At 35.5% G+C, this 19,118-nt stretch overlaps 1 protein-coding gene across 2 annotated transcripts in view; it reads right to left on the reverse strand.

The window, feature by feature from the left end:
• Positions 1-19,118, reverse strand: part of LOC121410654 (neurexin-4-like) — a 60,988-nt gene that overhangs the window by 32,873 nt on the left and 8,997 nt on the right. For both annotated transcript variants that reach the window (XM_041602884.1, XM_041602883.1), the window contains exons 2-5: positions 14,474-14,596; positions 2,764-2,963; positions 1,182-1,323; positions 325-534 (exon numbers count right to left, since the gene is read on the reverse strand). In XM_041602884.1, coding sequence (XP_041458818.1) covers positions 325-534; positions 1,182-1,323; positions 2,764-2,963; positions 14,474-14,596 — 675 coding nt within the window. The remainder of the gene's footprint in view (positions 1-324; positions 535-1,181; positions 1,324-2,763; positions 2,964-14,473; positions 14,597-19,118) is intronic.

Consider the following 19,118-nt stretch of genomic DNA (forward strand, 5'->3'; position numbering starts at 1 on the left):
GTAATGGATTTTGGCCATTAAGATTGTGACAAGAGACATGCAGAATTTTACCCATACGTGTTTGGAGAAGTGAATGTGTGTTCTGAAAACAAATGTAAATATCTGGAAAATCAGAAAAAAATAATATGGAAATGTGGAAGAAGTAAAAGAGTGAGAGAGAAGGGGGGAGGAGGAAATGGAGAGGAAGAGGACACAAAGAAGAATAGGAGGATCACAACAGCTTGGAAGAAGAAAAAAAGCAAAGCATAATGAACAATTTCATTAAAAAAAAAGTAAATGAGTCGCAACTCGTAAGATGAAGAGATCACAATATTTAAGACCCACCTATATTAAGAGAGAGGTGTAATTTTCCATCCTCCATGGTGATCATTATGAAATCTCCTTGTGTGCCATCGGCTGACAGAATGATCCCAGTCGGCTCAATTGTTAGGAACTGTATATCAATCAACTCCTCCTCAAGATTTAACATTTCACTTTCGGAATAAAGATCCCATCTGAGGTAGTTAGATCCATCAAATGATGCGCTTTGTGCATCTGCAGTTTGTGGGGAGAGAGATAAGTATCAGTGGTTCAGCAAAGTACAACTATATCTGTATGGCAAAAAATGGTTTGCTCAAATGTAGCAAAAATGTCATTGAATACAATGTACATGTAATTCAAACGCAAGGTATCTAGTGATCATGTTTTACACGCAATCAAATTGATGAAATTACTGATGTTCAGTCATACTTGCCTTAATAATACATACAAATTAATTTACTCATAAAATTAGCTTTAATAAAAACAAAACATTGTAAGACTGAAGAAAATTGACACTTTCATGTTCGATATGTTTAATGAATACTGAATGAAAAATATGTGTCATAATATTGGTTGAACATGAAGTTAACTTGGAAATGAACTGTATGAGAGATTTTGAAAGATAATATGAATCTACCCAAATTTATCTCTCTGCATTCTGAATACATAACTTGTAGATTCAAACACTTTGAAATGAAAATTAAAAAAATGATAAATATCAAATAAAATAGCAAATATCATTAATAACAATTAATTTAGGGTTCCCTATGGTTTACTGAATTAGTATTAAAATCTTACAGTGAAACACACTACACAGCACAAATTACATTTAGAATTTTACCAAAATAGTATCAAGAAGTTACAAGTTACAGCGGACATACCCATTAAACAGCCAAAGAGTTCTACTCTCATTGAAATCATGTTATTATAACTTGTTGGCAAAAAGCGAATATAACGGCCCTCCACAGGTTCTGGTAATGATATTTTTATAACATCATCATTGTTGGTATTAGCTTGGAACGTCTACATGTATGCCAAAAGAATAAAAGAAAAGAAAGAAACACAGTGTGTAGGGAAGAAAGATTATCATTCATCTGTACATGTAGTTGAATAAATGTCATATTTTTCATGATAGAATTTAAATATCCAGATAGGGTTTACAATGCATGCATGTGACTTGTCTGGGCTAATATTGATTAGAGTAAAAAAAAATTTGATTGGTTCAGAAAGTTCCAGGGAGACATTTTAAATACATGATAAAATACAATCATGTATGATGCTTAAGTCTTGAAGCAACATTGGAATAACTTTTTCATGGAACAAAAGGATAATAGAAAAAGTAAAAACCCATAATTCAGATTTTAGAACTGAATGTAATTCCAGCTTGAATTTGCTTTAATGAACATCTGCAGTGTTACGCTAACATGTTCCGTATACTACAGGGTTTATTTTTATTTCACAATCAGCAGGAGTACAAAAGCAACAAAAACATGTGCAGAGGAATTACTTTAATTTGCATATCTAATTGCTACATGTACTTCCAAGGTAATCTGAGGACAAGAACACTCCCCAAAATTTGATTTGAATAATAAAACAAAAAATCAATTTCATGCAAAACATGGGTGGTATAATATGCCAAGGAACAAACTGATTATGTCACATTTTCATTATTTTGCTTGATTTACCTCCTTCAATGTAAAACATAGTTTGAATTGTCTCCATATTGAACTCATGAATTCATATAAATCAGGAATTAAAATAAAAATACAAATCCATATTTCATTGTTTGAAATAAAACCTGAAATACACCCAAAGTTCCTTTTGCCCGATTGATTGTGGGCCTGGCAGCGCCAGATCAAAGAAGCTCTATTCATTGAATTGTTGAACACCAACAGGGTAGCAGCAACTCCCATCTTTTCACGTCTTTTGGTCTGACGTGGCTTGGGTTTGAACTACCGATATAATATAGTAAGTAAATTCATCCATTCTGTAATCTGCATCTTCACTGCATTGTTTATATTAATGTTTCATAAAATCAAGCAAAATCATCATTTTTTATTATCAGATTTTGATTAAATTACTGGAGATACATTCCTTTGATTCTTATTTTCTTCTTTATTCACCTTTATATAAAAGAAAGAAATGATACACTACAGGAACACAAAAATTGCATCGATGAATCATCAACATACTCATTTTTATCTGTTAGCCATGAAATATGTATGCAAGTTGAAACAGGAACTCATGCAAACATACATGGATCGCTCTCATTTCACACAAATAATCATCCTCCAATTGTTAAAAAATTGCAATTACACAAAAATCAATCTATTTTTAGTGATGGTAAATTTTTTCCTCTTTTAAAAAAAGTTTGAACCCTCAAGATAAACAAGCTCTTTTCTGATGATCTGTAAACGAAGACTGATAAAAAAAATATCACATTTATGTACATGTAGCTCTCACCTTTTCAGCTTGGTTTTCTAGGACAAAGTTCCATTTTTCACCATCATTACTGCATGCTAACTTAAAAGATTTAACAAACTCATTGCTGTTGTATCGGCCTTGTGTTGCCACAGCAACGACCCGGGCCCTGTGTCCCAGGTCTATCGTCAGACTTGGTGCTGAGCTCTCATCGTTTGGGTTAGCTGTCCAACCACCATCACCTGCCAGACACAGAGAGCAAATAGAAACAGAGAAATGTGCAATTAGAAACTCTAGAATGAAAAATAGGCAAGGACATGGTGCATGTACATAAGGAAGATAAAATGCATCTCCATCAGACCAAGCTGTAAGAATATAATGTATACATTATTATTCCCAATGAAACAGTCAGATCTGTATACAGATAACTTTATCAATTTCATCACTTACATGTATCTGTTCCAACAGAAGCCACAATATCTTACATGTACATGTAGCTCATTATACTAACTCAAGACACATTTTTTTTCATATATTCTTTTTATCACCTTGAACTTCAAAGACGGGTAAAATCTAAACCCAATAATTTGCAGAAGCAAACTACATGTACATGTAAGCTGGTTCATTTGCAACTTTATGAAGTTCATGCTGTGAAGGATGAAGTCTAACATAATAGCCACGTTCACACTGTAGTCTGTAGAGTTAGTTGGTCTGATGAGAATTGGCTTAGTCTGTCAGATATTAAAATTTATTAGCAAAGTGAGTGATGGAAGCAAATATGTACAAAAAGGTATGAAGGAAACTGGCTTTCAACAAAGAAAGCTATGCCTGAAATATAAGTACATCTATATTGCTAATTAAATTATAAAAAGCTTCAAAGAGCAGTATTTTCTTGTTCTTGAATATTGTGGAATGACAAATGATATCTCACATGAATGTCTTCATGGACTTTAGAGGCAACATGAGACCACTTCAGTTTGACATTTATGCCAGTTATCCTACATGTATAGGCTCTTCAATACATGTACATGTATAAGTTATAGAAAGGGTACATGTACATGTATAAGTTATAGAAAGGGTGATCCTTGAGAAACAAACTGTACAGATTTCTTGCACCTTAAATTAAACTCTCAAGTTTTCTCTGTGATTTCACTGCTTGTCCTACAGATTAGCCCTTACTGTATCTCCTCCTTGCTTGGGATTCACCGTTCAGTTTAATTTTTCTATAATTTTTCAATCTTTACTTGCAGTATACATGTGTGCTATCTTATACTAACAGTACATGTTTAATACATGAAGGAAAAATCAGCTGACCCACACAATGATATGCACAAATAGCGGTAGAGGGAAAACATTAATAAAAAGTTACTTTATGTGCATGTACATATTGGCCCTTATACCTAAATTAATCATAGCAGGTTACAGTATTCAAATGAAACAGGAACAAGTTTGAAAACAATCCTTTCTTTAAAGGTACATGTAACTGCCAGTTGTGGTAACGATATCAAAACGAGTTCTTACAGAATCCAATGAAATGACCACCAAAGTGTCTGTTTGTGTAAATAAAATATATGTGCCAAAGGATTCTGGAAGAAATTGTGTAATTGCTGAAAAAATTAGCAAATAAGCACAGGATTCGGGTCAAGTGTCGGGCCGACATTCAATGCAATAATAATACACTGTCCCACCTGCACGTATATGTGTTTGTGATCAGATTTTCAGAGTAGATTTCAAGATTTCACAAAGTTCAGTTTATCTAATATGTTTTTCACACTGCACTTTCTTCCTTAACCCTAGGAAATTGGTGGGGCTAAGGGGGGATCTTAGCCCCACCAATTTCCCGGGGTTAAGCTTAGCCCACTTCGTTTTCACATTACGTTTTAGCAAAGTGGGCTAGCACGGTAAAAAGTACGGTACTATCTGGCCCTGCAAAAAAGCAGGGTTAGCCGGCTTACATGTGTTGTGGTGCTACAGTGTAGCACCACAATTGCGGTGCTAAGAGATGCAGTGTGAAAACGAAACAGGGCCAATCACAGAAGTCGAATTGCACGTTAATCATGCTGGTAAAATCATCAATATTCATGAGCTGAGGGATAGTCCGGGGTTAAGGCATTAACGCCAGCTGAGCAGATAGTATGGGGTTAAGAAAGACAGTGTGAATCAAAAAAAGATAATATGGGGTTAAGGATAGTCTGGGGTTAAGGATCCTCGATGATATACTGACAATTAAGCCTGGTTTTACAGACTCTCATGAAATCAGCGTTTACTGCAACTACTGGCATTTCTCTTTAAGAAGCCACTTTTTTATCTTTGATTATAGTTTTTCTAAGATGCATGTTAGTCATTATGGTTTAACAGATTAATTCATTCCAAATCCAAACAATACTTTTATTATGGTGCATGCCATGTTCACATAATATCAGATTTGCTTAATTCATCCCTCCCTGGCCATCAATTTTTTGAAGAACTAATCATGGATTTTAATATACCCCATTTTGACAGAAGAAATTTTAATTTTCTCATCCAGAATATCCAGAATGGCTTATTCCCTATCTTCAAAATACTGATGTCCATAACAGTGATGATGTTCATTATGTTAATTCTCAAATTGATAGGTATTAAAAAATTACCCAGCTATGCTTACATGTATAATATCTTGAGTGGCAAATCTATCCCTGACACACGTTATTCATATCTTACCCATTCCTGACAATATTTCATGTGAGAAAATAAATTGCAATAACTTTAAATGTCGAAAGTCACTAAAATTCATTCTTTTTATTTCAAAGTTTTCACAAATGCATTGGTAATGATTTTCTTTTCAAGATTAAAAGGAAAGATTCCCCTTTGTGTGAATTTTGCAACAAGTTCCCTGAAACATCTGTTCATATATTTTGTAATTGTGAAAAGGTTTCATCCCTATGACCAGATTTGTTCACTATTTTAATACAGAAATTTAATTCCAATTTTACTTTATCTATTTTCAGAAAAATGTTTGGTGATCTGGATGATACATGTATCTTCACATTCTACTTAATTTTATTACTGAAGTACATGAACTTCATTTTCATTTGTAAATTCAGCAAAGTTGATCCAAACTTTGGAGCATTTAGACCTTTTGTTAAGAAGCAAAAAGAAATTGAGTATTGTGTGACCAAGAAAGACACAAACTCGCAGCTCATTTTAAGAAATGGAAGTTTAAATTATAATTTCTGTCATCTGTACATGCATCATTGTATGTATCCGGTTTACTGTGTATGACCATATGAATACTTGCCATCAAAGTTGTGTTAAATATCATGTATGTGTCATTGCATAAAACTTTCCGTTTTTTTTACTATTACATGTATTATTATTTATATATTTTTGTTTCTTTCTATTGATTACTTGTAAATAGTTATAATTATGTTTCATTTGTTTTTTGTTTATACTTGGTCTGTGTTGACCCAATACGATTCTTTCTTTGATTTTTACTACATGTAAACTACAAAGACAAAACACTAAAAATATTCAGCTTGAATGTTAATTTGCTTTACATTACAGTAAATGTAGCATGAATTATAGACTCTACAAGAAATAAAACTTTGACAGCAAATAAAATCAAAACCAAATCCTGACATTTTTTTCCTGATCAATGTGACATTCTTCATCTCCTCATCAGTCTACAATTATTTGACCAGCCTGCATCACCAAATAATGTTTATTCAGATTTCATACCACTGATCTAAAATAGGACAAAAAAGTTCAGAAGTGCCACTATGTTATCAGCTGTGCGTACACAGTGAAATCAGACTCAGGGTAAACTGCCTTACATACATGTACATGGACACGAAAAGTCACGTCTTCAGCAAAAACTCCTTGGTACAATTATTTTTAAGATGAAAAAGCACTTAGGCTGAAACAGAATCTTCACCCCTTTATCATTATGTACATAAACATGTACATGTACAAGCATGAATAATTGAATATGACTTGTGTGGGGAAAATATTCTCATGACACATGTACCTGCACTGTTTATGACACTTGTACCCCTTTCATATTGCGCTTTTCACCGGCGAAGTTCGCCAGCGAAGGGGAAAGTGTCCAGTATGAAACGTACACAGGAAAACTTCACCGGCGAAGTTCTGCGAACTTCTCCACCTCTAGAGGTGGAGAACTTCGCCAGCGAAGTTCGCCGGTGAAATGGCCAGTATGAAAGCAAACCAGAGAACTTCTCCTCGTTTAATGACGTCAGAGGTCAATTTTTTTCTCTCCCGAAGTCCCCTAGCTATACCGAGATTCTGCACGTGATAAGTTGCAAGCTCAGCTGAATGCTCTGGCCAAGTAGATACTCTCGAACATATTCTTTTTTATACTAACAATATTTATTGTTATTTAAGCACTTTTTACATGTATAAAATGCGCTAAAATATAAAAACAACACTCTAAAAAAAAGAAAATGTCAACTTAACATTTGAAAGGTTGGAGGAGTGACAACATTTTCTAAATGTTGCATTTACCATTTTAAATGGTTCTACCCAACACATAGAATGTTGGATTCAGCTTTATACAAGGTTGGATGAAAGGATGTCACTCCTCCAACCTTTCAAATGTTGATTTAACATTCGAATTTTTAGAGTGAATGTGATAATTGTTTGTTTTTCTCGTAATACTTCCAAAATATGTTGTAATTCTTTTTTTTTATACCTTTTTGTAATAGGTAAGAAGTAATGTTTACAATTTTCTTTCATGTTGTTCTGCAATTGCCCGTTGACTTTCGCCGGGGAAGAAATGTCAGTGCGAAAGGGTACATTTATTTCTTCGCCGGTGAAGTGAGGAATGCGAGGCAGAGAAGTTCGCCGGTGAAAAATGAAGAGGGCAGTATAAAAGGGGTATTGGGGAGAGGGGGGGGAGAAAAGAAGGGAAGATCACAGCACAATTGAATGGTTGGTATTAGTCTGAGCTCTGCACCTTCACTTACATGTAGCAAAAACATGTAAGGAATAGTGAATAGTAAAAAAAGCAGTCTCTAGAGCTTCACAAATGTGATGATAGTACATGTACACTTACAGTATGTTAGATACTATCACTGAATGGCTACACTGACTTGCTTTCGCACTGAGTGAAGTCATCCAAAAATAACCCAATAATCTAGTAATCACCAAATAAAGAAGTATAATGAAAATGTAATGACAGCTTGCAGTGCAACTGCAAGAAAACTTGCTTTGAATTGAAGGAGAGCCATCTGAACTATTCAGAAAAGCAATATCGTACCGTTAGAATACTCAACCATCATTAACCTTCAGTAAGACAAGGCTTTTACTGCTGTATTAGCTCGCAAGCGAAAGAGCAAGTATGCTATTCATTAGACCAACTCCCCTAAAATACAGAAAGATGTTCTGAAAAGATTTCCCCCATTATTCAACACTGTAAAAGGCATATATGTTGGCCTAAATATGTGAATACATGTACCGTAAATTTTAGTTCATTTTCATACAGTACACTACATGTATTATAATACAAAATGCATTTATTTTTACATGTAACTGTTGAAGGCTCTTTCATTATATTGGTAGATCTTATTTTTCTTCCTTTTTCAAGCCTCTCTCTCTCTATCTATTTTATCTCACACTTTTTATTATTTTATCTCAAACATACAACCATAGCTATTACAGAAGGAGAACCATCTTCCAATTCCTCTGTTAATCCTTTGTTATCGCTTCCTTCAGGCGAAGGAACGATATCTAACATCAATCGGCGAGCCAGGCGAAAGTTAGAACCCACTTACGTAACGCGATAAGCCTGCTCGTAAAATCTGAGGTCAGAGATTTTTTGAAGGTCCCTGCGAGGCACCGCTGTAAACGACGTTCTCCCACATACAAGTAACTTCCCTTCGAGCTCTGTTTTTTTTCAAAATCAAAATACGACTTGCTGTTCTTCCAACATCCATATATCTTTGTACGGATTCCTGATGTACGTCTTTTACATGTATGTATGGTTGAACTTCTGAGTTGATCGCCTTTGCATACTGTACATACCAAATACGTTACAATCTCATTAAACCCAGCCACGGTACAATGTACGTACGGAAAAAGTTGGATACTAGTCATTTATGTATGTCTGTCTTTCTTGCTTTATAAAACCTTTTCCTGTGCGCTCCTGTCTTAGAAATTACAATGAGGGGGAAGCATACTTCAAAGTTGATTTCGATGGTAAGATTATTTGTTGGTCATGTATGCCTTGAAAATATAACGACGAATCTACGGGGCATTTCTACGTCGATTGATGCATCGTCGAGTATCTTCCGGTGCCCCAAGTACTCCTATTTGTGTAAGTTGAAGGTGAGCGTGATGCTTGAGCTCTGAGCTCGCTCAGCTCATTCACACAGTACAGGTCTCAGCTCGGGACCGTTTCGGAAAAATACTAGAATTGACGCACTTGAAGAGATAGATATAGACCTAACTTTTATGATATTTCGCTGATTATGATCTGTAAATTTTATTTATATTAATATTACCCATTGGGTCCGAATGACGGCGTTTTATTTGCATTCAATCAACTTTCCCTATCTGATTTAGGGCTGATTTACGGGCGGCCTGCGCCTGTAAGTGTGAAAGTGCCGTGAAGGACCACCCTGCTGTGAGGGAATTAGCAGTGCTGCGCATGGGGCAAAGCGTTCGAGTCCTCCTTCTGTAATAACTCTATGTTACAACCTTAACACTTTTCTTGTCATTGGTCTACTTTTCTTAAAACAAATCTGATGCTGGGGTATAGTCTACTTTACCCTTATAATTACAAAATGCACTATAGTTTAGTTTGCAGTAATTTGCATAATTACAAGTACATGTATTATACATAATTCATTCATGTTTTGAAAGTAGACCTACTTGTAGTCAATTCAGAACAAATTTCAAGTCTTTAAAAGGCAATTTACTGTACTAATATATCATACATGCACATCTTTTTTGCTAATGCAATAATTAAAACAGACTTACAAGTATATTACAATCATTAAGGTTTCTAAATTAAAACCTTATATTGTCTAAAGAATATAAATTAATTTATAATCTACAGTCCGACCTCTCTTATCCGGACACGTTGGGACCAGCACCAATCCGGATAAGGGATTTATCCGGATCTGGGAGACCCAATATTAAATACACGCCGACTGCCTCCCCAGGCCACCGGCGATAGCTACACTAAGTGGGCGTACGGTAAAGACAATATTCACTGCAGACTCAGTGCAAATTATAGGCATTGTTTTAATGGAAATTAAATCGATCGATGGCCAAAACTCTTGGATAATTTACCTGCTAAAATGACTGAGGTATACATCGAGCATACCTCAAAAGAAAGAGAATGACTCGATGAAACCAAGTTTTAAAATTAGATCATCGCGACGGGTATCGCAGCTTCGCAATGTCAGCCATTGTTACACTGACTGTAGGCTCAAACATGATAGATGGCGCTGTCCGTATTGAGGCCTAAAGTTAGCTAGCAAGACATGTGTTGTTTTTCCCGCGAAGCAAAAAGAGAAACGTGATGAAATGTTTGTGCTGCACCCTGATTTACTGGAAATTATCATTCCTAAAGTTCTTTTGGTGATTTGGGTGAGATATTTTCATGAAAAATATGTTTGGTGTAGGGTGAATGTTGGGAAATATATTTAATCAAAGAGAGTTTACGTATAGGATTGAGTTTAGATTGAAATCTCATTTCCTCACGTACCGGCCGGTACAAAAAAAAAATCTCGGCAAGTGTGCGTCCGGATAATAGAGAGATCCGGATAAGGGGAGGCCGGATGAGAGAGGTCGGACTGTACATGTAAAACCATCATGTAAAAATTTGTATACATGTACATGTAGTACCAGGGCAAAGGATTACTTCCCTGATTGTACAGCATGGAGTATTTCAGGTATAGTGCAAAACTTCATCCATACATGCCAACATCAATCAATGTTGGAAATTTCTTTTAGAGAAGAGCCAAGCCCTCCTCTAATTAGCCGACATCTAGCTTGTTAGAGCATCCCCTAACATTAATCTTAGAAGGTGTATTCAGACTGCCTCGATCTTTAGAAAACCATTTAATGACAAGAACTTGTTCAGACTTGAGAATACTTAAAATTACATATTACTTTTCACATTCATACTGACCCAAAGCAGACCCTTACAATCAGTATGGCCTAATAAGCATCGAGGAATAAGAATTGAATTGAATAAAATACAAAAGAAATAGTGAAGAAAAAAAATACAGATATATCAAGGTGTGGGATTCAAAATCACCAGCTCAGCAGCCACTCAAGGCGCCCACACCCACCCACTCGCTGGGTTGAAAAAATCCTTTGATTTGCTTTCACATTGCCAAACTACTCAGGACCTATGAAAAATCTGTGCAAATATTCTCTTTATTTCAGCAAGTTCCTACAGTACTTAAGTTGCTTTCACAGTTTACACTGCCAAAATTACCTGGTATTTTCTGACCAGGGTACATTAAATACTTGTACTTGGAACTGACAAACCTTGAGGTGGTATGAATCATTCCCCTTTCATAAACCCATCCTCCAATTAGCCGCCTATAAAGAGTAATGGGGATAATTCAAAACAAATTGCGTTCACAAACTCCGAAAATAATCCGCACTATTTTTACGAGCGCCTGTCCAGAAAAAGGCGGATAATCGTCATGGCAACTGTACAGGCCCCCTCCAATAGGGTTGCGTTGGGAAAGGGTGACCTTGTGAGCGCACCATGGCAATTATTTCGCATTACTTTGTAAATGCGTTCATAAAGTCAAAATCTGGTCCCGATGCTGATATTATGCGGATAATTGCAGCATAAAAATAATGCGAATAACTCTGGTCCTCCTCCAATTTTACAACCAAATTATGCTGCTATCAGCCGCATAATTGGGTTCATGAAAGGGGTATCAGGCCTGGGATTAAAACACGGGTAGAAAAATCAATACCCGATACCCCAAAATTAATTGCTTACTAGTACATATAACATACACATGTATTTGATTTGTATTGCGTAGTGTACAAATGTAAGACACGTTACCCCTTCTTTCTGGACATGGACGTTACTCACCGACATCGAAATTAGGCGATGGCGAAGACAATTTAGCGTGTTTGCGGTTGAAAAATTGAGTTACGGTGCTAATGAAGTAACAAATTATTAAATTAAAACGAAAAGGAAATTTTCTCTGCTTTACAAAAATGTGACTGCTTTTCGGCTCCTTTAAACTATAAAAAAATGTTTTCAAGATAAGTTTGTTCAGGTCATATTATTAAGATATGATCTTTTCAATGAACAAAAGTATTGCGTTTTATTGATAGTGTTAAATTAGCATTATCTTCTTAGTATTTCTGGCCAATTACATGTACATGTATGGAGTTGTTCCACCAGTCATATTTCATGCGACATGATTTCGGGTACCTGGGTACCCACCCGAAAATTACCCTGGGTACCCAAAGACAAAAATACCCAAAAGGAAATACAATTTAACAGAGATGCCAAGTTCAAAAAAATGTTATGCGTGAGATTTTCATGACTCGACGTCTCTGTGCGCGCGCAGCCAGTACTTACACTCATACGTTGCGAAAAGGCGCACACGCGCAACGCGCGCATGAGATATGGGCTTCAAAACCATACAATACACACACGCGATTCATCGTATCACGTACTAGCTGTGCGCTAACTGCAATCTCTCGATTCGTCTCGCGTGCCGGGCTAGACGTGAAGGCGGTCCGCCAGTCGTATAATCTGGCGAATAATGCTACTTTTTCTCTCTTTTTCCTGTCGGGTCCCGATGCGTGATAAAAATGGGTGCCATGCGTGAGATCGTGAGACGGACCCTGAATGCGTGAGACTTGGTAGCTCTGATTTAAACATTCTGTACTATAGGTCTTTTTTGTAGTTGGTTTCCACTCTCTGTAGGTGGTTTCAAACCGCCTCGATCACAAGAATCCCCGTTAAATTACGAGAACTTTTTTAGGCTAAAAATACCCATTAATTTATTCCTGCATTCACACAGCCCTGAACCATACCCTTCGGGATAAGTTCCTGAAGTTACGAGCATGCGCAGTATGGTCTGATTAACATGCAAGGAGCGAGATTCAAAATCACTAGCCCAGCAGCCACCCACAGCCCCCGTGCCCAACGACGCCCAATGACATGCTGGGATAAAAAGTTCCCGTAAATTGCTTTCACATCGCCAAAATACCTGCCACCTTGGAAAAATCCCCGCGAAAGTTCTCGTAATTTCGCCAAGTACCTACTATTTAGTGGGTATTTTCTTTCGGGGGAAATTACGCGTAGTTTGCTTTCACATTACCAAAATACCTGGTATTTTCTGATCGGGATAAATTTCCTGATCAGAGAATACATGGAACTGACGAACTTTGAGGCGGTCTGAAACCACCTACTATTCTATATTTTAAGAACCTCTCTTTCATTCTAGGCCTAAATGTATCAAGCGGAATTCATAAAACTCTGTCTTCCTATATAGTACATACATGGGGGAAATCCTTGCAGTTTTACAGTCCATGCCATGTACATACTAACCAAAAGACTTCCACCATTTCAATAGAAAGTAGAAATTTATCATATTATCCCAAATGGCATCCATTAATGCAAACAGTGATGGCTCATTAAAGATCAAGCCCATTCAAGAAACCAATTCATCATTTTGCTCAACCTAAAACATGGCTCAAATTGATATTGATTCTGAAGGTGCCTATCTTTCTGTAAACAGCAAATCATTTTCTCATATTTCCCAAGTGCTCAGGAAAAAAGGTTGAAAAGAAAAAGATCCATGCACATCTAAATGTACACATTGTACAAATTTTGAGAGCTAAACATGCAACAAATTGTTAATAGTCAATCTATAGAATAAACCCCTTGAAAAACTGCAAAGGACATGTAGTATGGCTCTTCCATTATAAACAATTTGCTATTAAAGTTCATAGATAATTGCCTTCATAAGTTTATACATAATTGATGTCACAGGTCATAATTATTAGCCTACTCGTAATTAATCATAAGGTTTTGCACCATCTGCTGATTTGAGAATGTTATGACCACAATTACTGACACTATTGATTTCACCAACAAACCAGAACTAAACCCTATCCAATTAGCGATAGTTGTTTGTTTATTCAAGCTGTTGATTGGTTTAAGAATAGATGGAAATGAATACATTGTTGTATTTTTATATATTTTATCCTGAAACATTCAACAGCTTTTAAAGGACATACATGTACCAGGGTTCTCAACAACCTGAAATTTAAATGTGAAATTATGAAATACTGAGATGTCACACACGCGCACACATTGAATAGTGCAAGGAATTTACATATTGTCCATTCCTCATTAGACTGAAGATTAAGAAAACAATTTTTTTTACAGTTTGTAAATCATGTATAAAGAATATTTTACATGACAAAAAATGAATACAGCAACTCCTCATTAAAATCATTAAAGAATGAGAAATGGGACTATTCATACATTTATTTCATAAGTCTTATCAATCATACTGTACAGACTGCTGATCATTTGATGATGAAAATTGAGATGAAATATCAAAATGTTGCTAAAAAATACTCAACTCTCCTTTCAAGCAACTTAGCCCTTGCACACAATGTACATGTAGGCTTATCATTTTCATAACATGTATTCCTTTTTTCCCTGAAGTGATTAATATAAAAAGTGGAAAAACAAAATGAGCTGGGAGCTAGGGGAAGACAAATTGAGGAGTGAAAATTGCCATGTACTCACCATCTCTCTGGTGGAGGCGTGCATAGCGAGGGCTTCGACGATCACTAAAACTGCTTGAGGCTGTAATCATTGAGTCAGATATGGCCCCTGATTCCATTCCAAGAGCTTGGTTGCATGGCTCTCCTGTAATAATTATGAGGGAGAAGACAGGTAATGTTATCATTATCGGATATGATTTACTTTTCAAAAACAAAACAATAAATACAGAGTAATACAAAAGGGCACAAGAAAATCCATTTTATATATTTTCATCATTACAGACATGATTATAATGTAATCATGGCAAGTGAGCTGTGGAAAGAGTAAATAGGGATATTAAGAGATAGGGGAAACACTACATAAACAAAACAAATACCACAGGATTACACAGATGCACATAACTGAGAATATGAATTCTAATTTCAAAATAAACTTCAAGCTTGAATTGTAGAACATAGGAAATCGGAACATAAATGAACTAAAAAAAATAGTTGGCAATGATACAGGCCTACACATGTGCACCAGCTTTAATACACACTTTGTACATGTATGTAGAACTGCATGTGGCAATATTTCCACATCTGCTTTCAAACAAGCCAATTACAATTGGTTAAACCAACATTCATTAGTAAATACAGGCATCACTGAAACAGAACATATGGTTTCACTTGGCCTCATGATGTCCATACATTCTAATAGCCTGTTCACATGCCAAAAAGTTTTTCCAAAATTTAAAGGGCAAGTCCATCCCAACAAAAAATGAAAAAAAAGAAGAGAAAACAAAAATCAATATGCCTATTGTAGGGACAGTGATTTTCCGTTTCAAAAAATTGCCTCTTCATTTTCAGAAAATCTTAAATTCCGTTTCAGCATGTCAGAAAACGGAAATTCCGTTTCCCCATAGACTTTGTACACACGGAAAAGTGACAATTCCGTTTACCATCCAGTAGCAATAACACAAGTTAAAGGGGAAGTTCACCCTGACAAAAAGTTTATTGTAAAAATAGCAGAAAAAATAATTAAAAAAATTGCCGAAGGTTTGAGAACAATTCATCAAATAATTAAAAAGTTATTAGAATTTCAATTATTTGATTTGTGACTTCATATGCGAGCAGCATTCCTACATAGCAAATGGTAAATAATCAATGAAATGTCATTTTCTCAGAAAATTGAAAATGGTTTTCACTGTAACTTTTGTATATCAAAAGACAAATCATTTCACACCCGATCATGAAAAGAAAACAAAATTAAGTCATCAGGAACCATACAAAATTTGAAATTCATACATTTTATATTACATAACACATGGAGCAGCTGCTCGTGTATGACGTCACAAATTCAAAATTTTGAACTCTAATAACTTTCTTAGTCTTTAACAGATTTTCCTCAAACCTTTACTAATATTTTTTCATTATTTTTTCTGCTACTTTTACAATAAAGTTTTTGTCAGGGTGAACTTCCCCTTTAACGCTCGGGCTGGTCAAAATTTGGATCTGTCACTGTACCAACAACGCAGTAGAATCTGCTCTAATCGGATCTATGCGGGCACAAAGAATATTTTGATACATATATCTAACATGAAAACATCCTCACCTTTCAAATTCATAGCATTATTTCACTGTTGAATGAACTTTTATAGATAATTTTGGGGGGTTTTGGACATCGTTTCGAGCAGTCAACGATTTCATTCTATCCGCCATTTTGGATTTCAAGATCGTGCTGTACATTTTCAAACGAAGAGGGCAGCAAAACATGACCTGTGAATGTTTTGGATACGGCCGATCGACCGTAACCTGCCAGAGTGGCCGTGAAGGACCGGGGCGAGGAGTACGATCGGGTGTGAAGGAGTGAAGAGCAGTCACGATGTGTTGATTTTGTCGTGATTGTGGTGAAGTGAGATCGTGTTTTGTGAGGTTTTGTGGCCATTTAATATTCGTATTTTGTTGAGATTTTGGAGTAATTTATGTTGCTGTTCTGTGTATTTTGAGGAAAAATATGTTTTCCGTGATTTTCCGTTTGAAATGCCACTTTCCGTTTCAAAAGGCCATTTCCGTGAATTCCGTCCGTTTTCCGCGATCGCGGAAAATCACTTTCCCTACTATTGTATTCCAAGCAAATTTTGTTCCACACTGTAAATGTGATAGAAAGTTTGATTCCTCCTGAATGTGTATGTGAAATTGCCATATTGTCATATTTCGATGAAGAGTTTCCTCATTATCAAATGTGCAAAATATGAATGATCTTATATTATTCAAACAAAATACAAAATACCATAAATTTATAGAGGGTGAGTGCCATCATCAATTTTCTAATTTGCAAATCCCTGTATTGTGCATATTATACTCCTTTGTGAAAAATAAACAAAATTTTGAAATGCCATTAAGTTCTTATTTCACATTAGTTTGGATTTAAATGAAATTTCCAGCATTACGCTTGTTTGATTTATTCTTTCTTTTTTATTCAAATCAATTTTTGTTAGGGGTGAACTTAATAAAAACAAACAAATGTGAAAACTGATACCTATCAGAGCATAAATATTCTACAAATAAAAACATCATACCAAGCCCAAACTCTGTATAAATCAAGTAGGCCCTATTACTAAGATTTCTGGTACATGGTATTCAGTTGTAACCCATGTTTCCTTTTGCATATATGCTTCCAAATAGTACCGTCGTCCATTACTGTTGTAATGTTGTAAGTACAGTACACGTTGAAGCAGTATGCATAAATTCACACTTTAAAATTAATTTCGGCCTTTATATGATACAGTCACAAAAAAAAACGACCTCAGACCAATCAAAGTCATTACATTATTTTTAATGGCATATCATTATCGGTTTGAAGGTTTTGTTGGTGCATACACTTTCACGTTACACCAGACTGTGTCCAGATATACATGTATCATAGTACAACATGTCGTACATGAAGAGCCTACATGTATACAATTTCAGAGAATCTACAGTATACAAATTATGACAATATCTTTTTCAGTGTGAACAAGGAGAACATCTCTTGGAGACTCACAGAGGGGGCATGGCAACCACAGCAGGGGAAGTGCATGGGTCTTGCTCAAGTTATTTGAAGGCTTCATTAACATTCTAGATTAATAAGATCCAATATTAAATTAAATGAGGTTGCGAAACAAATGACAAGGGCTAATCCTAACACAATGTTAGGGCGTGATTTACAAGTGATTACACCAAAACGATAAAAAGAATACCTTAGAAATATATATTTCCATGGAACATATAAAAACAAAGATTAGCAATATCTGTAAGCTTATTGCAAAATGGAAGTCATGACGTATGTGGGTCTTTTATAAAATTTATCAAAATTATCCATATTTATCATTAAAAGCATTTTTCAAAATTAAATTTTAATACTAGAGGGAATACACATGTAGGCCTACTTTACATGTGCATGAAATAAACAAGCACCTTTTGAAACTCAGTTTTAGTCAAGAAACTCAAGTACTGCATAAATGTGGACAAGTCTATACATATCGCCAGTGTAGCAAAGCACTGGGTAAAAAATGCCCCTCCATCTCCATGTATCTTCATGCAATTAAAGTTCAATAATCAAATTACCCAATACAACCCTTTAAAGCTGGAACAGCACAAGGTTTAGCACATGTTGCTGGAAGGGATTTGGATTTACATATGTACACAAATGTATTATCTACAGAAAATGATTCATTGGATGTATTTTTTTTTAGTTTTAAAGGTGGAATGAGCATTATGATAATAATAATAATAATAGGCATTTATATAGTGCCATCAATCTAGAAATATTCAATTCCGAGGCGCACAAGAAAAGAAAGAATGAGAAAGTTTGGATGAGTGTCAAAGTGCCAATAACCAATACTGTTAGAAAAAATAAAGATTTCAGTTTGGATTTGAAGGTCTCCAGTGATTGTATAATTCTTAAATTTAACGTCAAATTATTCCAAGCATGCCAAGAGAAAGTGCTGATGCAGAGAAAGCTTGTGCACCATACATGTATATGCTACACGTGTCTTGGGAGTCTTAAGAAGTTGCTGGTGTGATGATCTCAGGCCTCTAGCTGGTGCATAAGGCATGACAAGGTCTTGTAGATATTTTGGTGCCAAACCATTGAACACTTTCCAAGTGAGAAGAAGTATTTTAAATTCTATACACTTCAGGATTGGCAACCAATGTAACTTTTGGAGAATTTATTAGATGTGTACTGTTGATATTTTGACGTACCAGTTAAAACCCTGGCAGCTGTATTCTGAGCATACTGAAGTTTATTAACATTGCGTGAGGTTATATTAAAAAGAAGAGTATTTCCAACATCTAATCGAGATAGTACAAATGAGTGTACAAGCATAGCAGCAGAATCATGGTCAAGGACTTTCCTAATGCTGTTGACATTATACAATATCATAGCATACTGATTGACATATTTTCTTTGTGCATCCATAGACATACTGTATGTTCATCAAATACGACACCAAGATTTTGAACTGATAACAAGGCTTTAATCAAGGAGTCCCCAACCTGTATAGTCCGGTCCTTAATCAAATGACTTTGTGATTTAGAACTAATAATCAACAACTCTGTTTTACTTTCATTAAATTTCAACTTATTGTTTAGCATCCATGACCGCAAATATCATCTATTGTATTTTGTAAACGAAGCCTGGC

This window comes from Lytechinus variegatus, chromosome 3 (assembly GCF_018143015.1).
Source record: "Lytechinus variegatus isolate NC3 chromosome 3, Lvar_3.0, whole genome shotgun sequence".
NCBI classification, from domain to species: Eukaryota; Metazoa; Echinodermata; class Echinoidea; order Temnopleuroida; family Toxopneustidae; genus Lytechinus; species Lytechinus variegatus.